The sequence below is a fragment of the Cheilinus undulatus genome, linkage group 6 (genome assembly GCF_018320785.1).
Source record: "Cheilinus undulatus linkage group 6, ASM1832078v1, whole genome shotgun sequence".
Classification (NCBI taxonomy): Eukaryota; Metazoa; Chordata; class Actinopteri; order Labriformes; family Labridae; genus Cheilinus; species Cheilinus undulatus.
The window spans coordinates 17024651-17031294 of record NC_054870.1 but is presented as its reverse complement, the minus strand read 5'-3'; the positions used below and the strand labels follow the sequence as shown (position 1 = coordinate 17031294).

The 6644-nt window shown below is 40.3% G+C and overlaps 1 protein-coding gene across 1 annotated transcript; it reads left to right on the top strand.

The window, feature by feature from the left end:
- Window positions 1-1128: 1128 nt before the first annotated feature.
- Window positions 1129-3704, top strand: LOC121510613 (protein phosphatase 1 regulatory subunit 3C-B-like). The gene is made up of 2 exons (XM_041788744.1): window positions 1129-1315; window positions 1655-3704. The coding sequence occupies exons 1-2, from the start codon at window positions 1302-1304 to the stop codon at window positions 2682-2684; spliced, it is 1044 nt and encodes a 347-aa protein (XP_041644678.1). The 5' UTR covers window positions 1129-1301; the 3' UTR covers window positions 2685-3704.
- The last annotated feature ends 2940 nt before the right edge of the window (window positions 3705-6644 follow it).

Here is a 6644-nt window from a genome sequence, read left to right as displayed (position 1 = left end):
TTGGTTGTAACGAGTGGTTATTTGGGTTACTGTTGCTTTTCTACTGTATCATCTCAAAACAGTCCTCAGACCGCAGACATCAACAAGGCATTTTTCGTCCACACTGCCGCTCACTAGATATTTTCTCTTTTTCAGACGATTCTCTGTAAACCCTAGAGATGCTGATCAGTAGATCAGCAGTTTCTGAAATACACAGAAGAGCCCATCTGGCACCAACAACCATGCCACATTTAAAGTCACTTAAATCCCCTTTGTTCTCCATTGTGATGCTCAGTTTGAACTTCAGAAAGTTGTCTTGACCAAGTCTACATGCCTAAATGCATTGTGTTGCTTCCATGTGATTGGCTTTTTAGCTATTTGTGTTAACAAGCAATCGAACAGGTATACCTAATAAAGTGGTCGGTGAGTGTATATGCAGAAGTAAATCAACCCAAACAACATTATCTAGGTGTGTTGGTTCAATTTGAAATTGCAAGCAATAACTTTTAAGTTTGCATGTATTTTGAAAGTCTAGCTTAGACTTACTACACAAAAAATGTGTGTAGGTTAATTTGCTGATGTTGACATTTAAATTCCTTTATAACACAGTTTTTTGGTTGTGATATTTAACTATTTGTGAAACTTCTTTTTGGTTCAATTTTTTTTATTAAGTCTCTTTTTTATTAACATAATCTTATGACAGGAAATGTACAGAAATATTAGATGCCATCATGTGGGTACACTAAGTTCTAACTTATCTCCAGGAAGGCTTATTAAAACTTGTTAAATTATATTTAAATCATGGCTTTTTTCTTTGTGCACAGTCACTGTTAGTTCATCCTGGGAATCCCAGCCAGGCCAGGGAAGAGCCTTTTATGCAACAGTCAGCCGTGAGCCTTCTGAAGATTATCTCTCACACCAGCAGGGGTCCATCATGTTTCTCAAATAGCAGCTGAAGCAACAGGCTGAGGTATCCCAGCCATGAGCCCCATGCAGGCGTCACTCCCCTATCAGCTGGCCGGCAGCCAGTTCAAGTCTGCGCTGATTGGCTGGTGTGGAATTCAACTAAATTCTTATTGGCTGCTTGAGAGACCATATGACAGCATATGCAAATTGTCTCTATGTGGCAGTTGAAATCCCAGAGTGCTGAGCAAACCCGGCACTAAAAGGCAAGAAGAGAGCAAGAAGAGAGGAGGAAGACAAAAAGGGGGCTTGACGAGAGCATGCACTTTTAGAAGAGGCTGCTCGATACATTTCTGCAACTCAAAGGGACTTAAAAGTTTTTGAAAGTTCTTTCCTCTCTGGAACCTTCTATTTCTTTAATGAGTGCGACAAGGTAAGGATCACTGCATGAGTTTTTGCAAAAGTGAGGCATGAAATGTTACATGGAGTAGAACTGTGAGATCTTTATGACTGTTATTGTGACAGAAATTTAGTTTTGGCATCTAGTTTTATCTGTTATAACACAAGAGGACATTATGTGAGAATTTATTCATGCAGAAATGGCAAAAAAGATGGACTTCTAACTTGCAAAAGTGTGATCAAAGCATTATTTGGAATAGGTCTGAAAAAGTGACAGTGCTTTGCTAAAAACTGCACACAGTGTGGGCCGTTCTAAACTCTCTGCCCCTGTCTCCACTCACTCCCTCCTTCTCTCCCCCGCTCCCTCCCTCAGTGTGCTCAGATCTTTCAGTCCATCAGCTATGCCTGGTCCAGTCATGCCTATAGACGTGGCCATGAGGTTCTACATCAGCCACTCTCCTCCGCCGCTCCGCGGTTTCCTCAGCTCCTATGAGGATCTGCAAAAGGCCAAGAACCGAGCCAACCAATCCACCACCTGCAGCCACAAGCAACAGCTGTACAAACCCCTGCGGCCCTGCCTCAGCAACCAGCAGAAAGCCGTGGATGATGGCAGCTGCGGGGGCTGGAACAACAATAAGGTCAGCAAGAAGAAAGTGGTGTTTGCGGACATGAAGGGAATGTCACTCACTGCCATCCACATCTTCTCAAAGTTTGATGATGAGCCGTATCAGAACAAGAGTTGCGGGGGAATCATAGAGGACCTGCAGTTTGACATGACAGACCTGGAAGCAGCCACAATGGATCTAAAGATCAGCTCAGTGCGCAGCCTGGCACTGGACTTTAAGCAGCCCTCAGCAGACTACCTGGATTTCCGGAACCGCCTGCTTAAGAATTCAGTCTGCTTGGAGAACTGCTCGCTGCAGGAACGCTCGCTCACCGGCACCATCAAAGTCAGGAACATCGGGTTTGAGAAGTCTGTGCAGTTGCGAGCAACTTTCGACTCATGGGTCAGCTTCACTGACATTGACTGCACCTTCATGAACAACGTCTACAGCTCCCAGGACACTGACACCTTTGCATTTGTCCTGGAACTCCCCACTCACATCCCGCCACAGAATCGGATTGAGTTCTGCATCTGCTTCAAAGTCCAGGATCAGACCTACTGGGACAACAATGATGGCAAAAATTACACCCTCAAGCACGTTGGCTGGAATGGGGAGGACCTGAACATTACAAACCCCCCAACCTCTGCTGAGCAGAAGAAACCATCAGAGCACAAAAACGGAGGAGTGAAGGTGCTGGAGATGGAGTTTGATCAGTTTGGCAGCCCACGCATGTCCAGTGGACTCTTCCCTGGCTGGCAGAGCTGGGGACAGATTGATAACACTGTGCCCTATTGGTGAAAATATCAGGATGTTTGCTGAAATGGTACTGACACTGATGGAGCATTCAGTACGAATCCAGACGGGGGTTTCAGCCTCAATTGGCCCTCAGCCAGAAACCAGGCTGAAGCAAACAACCTCTGCTTTTTTGGCAGAGGAAGTCCACAAACCAGACAGAAACCTAAGTGTAATGTGCTCAACTGACCTGCTTTTTGCTGTAACATGGTTCTTTGGCCTGAGAGACTTGATGATCTGTGGAAGGAGGATAAAGGATAAATGGGGGAATTTTTTTCAAGTTATACATATTCCTCTTTTTGTAAAATATGTGCCTTGTCAGAGTGCCAGCCCACTGAAACTCAGACTAATTGTAAATGATGCACTGATTGAGATGTCCCTCTCAATGTGATGTCTGTAAAGTGAAGAAGTGGAAACGGAGCTGATTAAGTCCTTCATATTGAAGGGAAAGTGCAGGGAGTGCAAGGCGACAAATGCTTCTCTACTAATAGAAATGTAGCTGATATGTTTCTAATAAAAATGCACACTAAACTTTAGCACCTTTAAAGCAGACAATAATTCACCATGATTCAAAATGGCCTTAATCTTGAAAGTTGAGTCATGCAGCCCTTTCTTTCCCTCCATGTACATTGCACATGTTTATCAGATGAAAAATGTTTGGCTGATGTAATTTTGAGGTAAGTGTTTTAAGGAACTGAGCTGCTATCGACAGAGGTGTCACAAGAGAGACTCGGTATGTGATTGGTTGTCTTGAACAGGGAAGATGTTTGGAAATGTCAGTGGTTACAGTATGTCAGAAAAGGAGTGATGGATGGACTTAATGTTTTGATTATTTACTTGTTTTCACAAGTGCAATTGTGTGATGGGTGTACAGTACGTGTGGATGGATTTGAGATTTTTCTCACTGTGAAGAAAGGCCCGAAGAACTTTTTGTGTTTCACTTGAAGGTGTTTGTTGCTGACACACACTGTGTCAGATTTGTATTTCCCTTTCTGAAATAAATTTCTATATTTGTGCTAAAACGTACATGTGTCCTGGTTCATTTCTTATTACCTGTATACATACAATTATTAAATATCAATACATATCATTAGTGTCGAGTCAAAACCTATCTCCAAAATCACCACTTATAAGGAAATTTAATTCTTAATGAATTTTAACACCGAGTGGTGATAGTCAGCAGGTTTTTGAAAACTTTTTATTGGTTTGAAATTTGTAAAACTTATTGACGGATGTAAAGGGTAACCAACAGCACTGTTTTATGAAAAAGAAAAATGGAAATACAAGGCTTTGACTCAACTCCAGCAGTATTAAATAACATACTGCTACTACTTTTATTGTTTTAATTGTTTTTTTCACACAACAGTTTAAAAATATCAAGAAAAAAATCAGTTTGTTACATATTTTACATGAGATAGTCTCTTTAGTCAGAGAGCTGTAGCTCAGCACAGCTCTTGTATCATTACATTATATTTAAAAAATGAATATTAGTAATAGCTGCTTGAACCAATTAGCTATGTAGTTTCCTCTTTCTTAAATCTTCACTGTTACATTTATATCACATTAGCTTGAAAGGAGTATTAATAAACTTACACCCACTGATCCAAATTTAATCAAATGCGTAAAATTGGACTCACGTCCAGTTTTTTCGAGCCAAAAAAATCCATCTATTTAAGGGTTTGATTACAAGTGATGTTTGTAAACATAGAACCAAAAACAGTCTCGTGTTTACAAACACTTGAGTTATGTAAATCATGTATGTACATTACAGGTATGGATTATTTTTGTTTTGTTTTTTTGTTTTTTTGTTTTTTACCTCAACCAAAGGTCAAGACAGGCTGTTTCAAGGCAATGCCTTTTTTAAAATTAAATTCTCTCTGTATATTTTTCAGCTGTACAACAATAATAAATGAACACTTGTTTATTTGTTGTAATGATGCCATGTTGCCATCGAACCCAATACAAACCAAACACGGCATCAAGGGAGGGCCTTAAAGGCCTTGGCCCACCCATTCATCCCACTGGCCCTCCCTAAATGATTGGGAGATAATAAACTCCCCTTGTTTAACTATTTGAGTTTATGTTTTATAACTTAATACCATAAACACCTACAGTTTTCCTCTAAAAATGTTATAATGATTTATGTGTTAAGCCATAGCAAATAATTTCAGGCCATTTTAGACTTATAAAACTAGTGCAAGTGCAACACTGCTTGTATGCACCTTATGCCTGTCAGCTCAGCAGCAGATGGATCCATGATGGACAGAGAGAGAGAGCTACATGAGAACAAGAGAGAGTAAATTGCAACCAGGAAAAAGTCAGAAAATAAACAAGATCGTTTTTCTTGCACTGGGTAATTAAAGCTGCATGCTTTAATTGTGTCAATTAATAAATGAGTATAAGCCTGTATGAATCACAAGTTATTCATACATAAACAAAAGGCTTTAATTGTTTCACTGAAACATTCCCAGCATTTTCTTCAAAACAGCAATCAAAAGTATAGAGGCTAGTTATCTAAAAAAATAGAAAACAGTTGAAACTTTTTGTATAAAAAGGTCCATTCAACACTGTTACCCTCTATGGTGCCATGTCTGGTATAAACACTTGCATGAGCAGGTTTCATTCTCCTATCTCGTATCTCCATGTTGGAAAATCCAGGCCGGCTGAACAGTGAGTACACATTTGAACGACAATCAGCCATCGCATTTACCATCACTTATTCATTGGAATGTTCTGATTGGCCAGATCTGCACGTTTCATAACTCGAAAAGGGACCTTGCTGTAAGGTGATTTCTACACCCAAATATGCGTTGGTTTTTAAGCAAATTAGATAAATGAGGGCCGAAAGCACTTTTCATGTGGGGAAAGTATTACTTATTGGCACTCTGAAATTGCTGATCTACTCCGTGAAGTCTCTGATTGGTGCAGTGCAGTTGCACAGGATAAGAAAAATCTGTAATTTACAGAAGTTTACTGGCATTTCTTATGGGAAACATGGCAGCTCTGCTTCACAGCTTCAGGGAAATTCCATGCAACAAAAGGCAATGCAATGCACACTGCAACTGCAGATGACATTTCCATTAGGTAGCTCATACATTCTGTGTAGTAGAGTTTGCAATAGACAAAGCAGCTAGTTTTTATCTTATTTCAAGTTGTCCATATTTAATCTACAAGTGAACAACCTCTTCTCAGTCTCCCATCATGTATTGAGGTTGTATTCATCACCTGTGTGTATCAGCAGGTGAGTAACTAGAGAAGGATGGAAGACATCCAGTACAATTTTTGAATAAGAGAAGTGAGCCATCTATATGTTAAATATGAACCTGTTCACTTGTTGTAATAGTTTCCTGCAGCCACTTCTGTCAGTGTTATTCTGCACTCTATTGATCCTGGATCACTGTGATTTGCATCAACAACAACCCATATCTGCATATCGGCTGTTGTAGCTTCTTCGCTGATTACTGAGTAATACATTTCATACTGTACAAATTGTGTAATGCATGAAATGTACAGCTAAATAATAATGACATAAGATCATTACAGCACTGTCATGAAAGACTACTATGCTCAGTGGGGTTACTAAATGTGTTATCGCCAAGAGCAGATCCAGACAAATGACATGTTTTGAGTCATGCTTGTGTGAGTAATACACCACAAACATGTCATGCAAATGAACCTGATGTACATCTGCAACTAGTTTGCAACAAACCAAACATGCTAAAACCACAACAATGAAGCAACAGGTTTTATTTATATGTTAAGCCCTAGGAAAGCCTGGTGTCACAAATCCAGTGGGCACACCCACACATTAGGCAATCTGTACCATGCCCAAGCACGCTTGAGTCCCAAAGTCCAGTCTGATTGACTTTTGTGGGAGGAGGTGTATTATAACACACTGAAACATTTGGAACACCTCCTTTGTCTTGGCACAGATGGAAGAGATGGACTTCAGTACGGTACACCGAC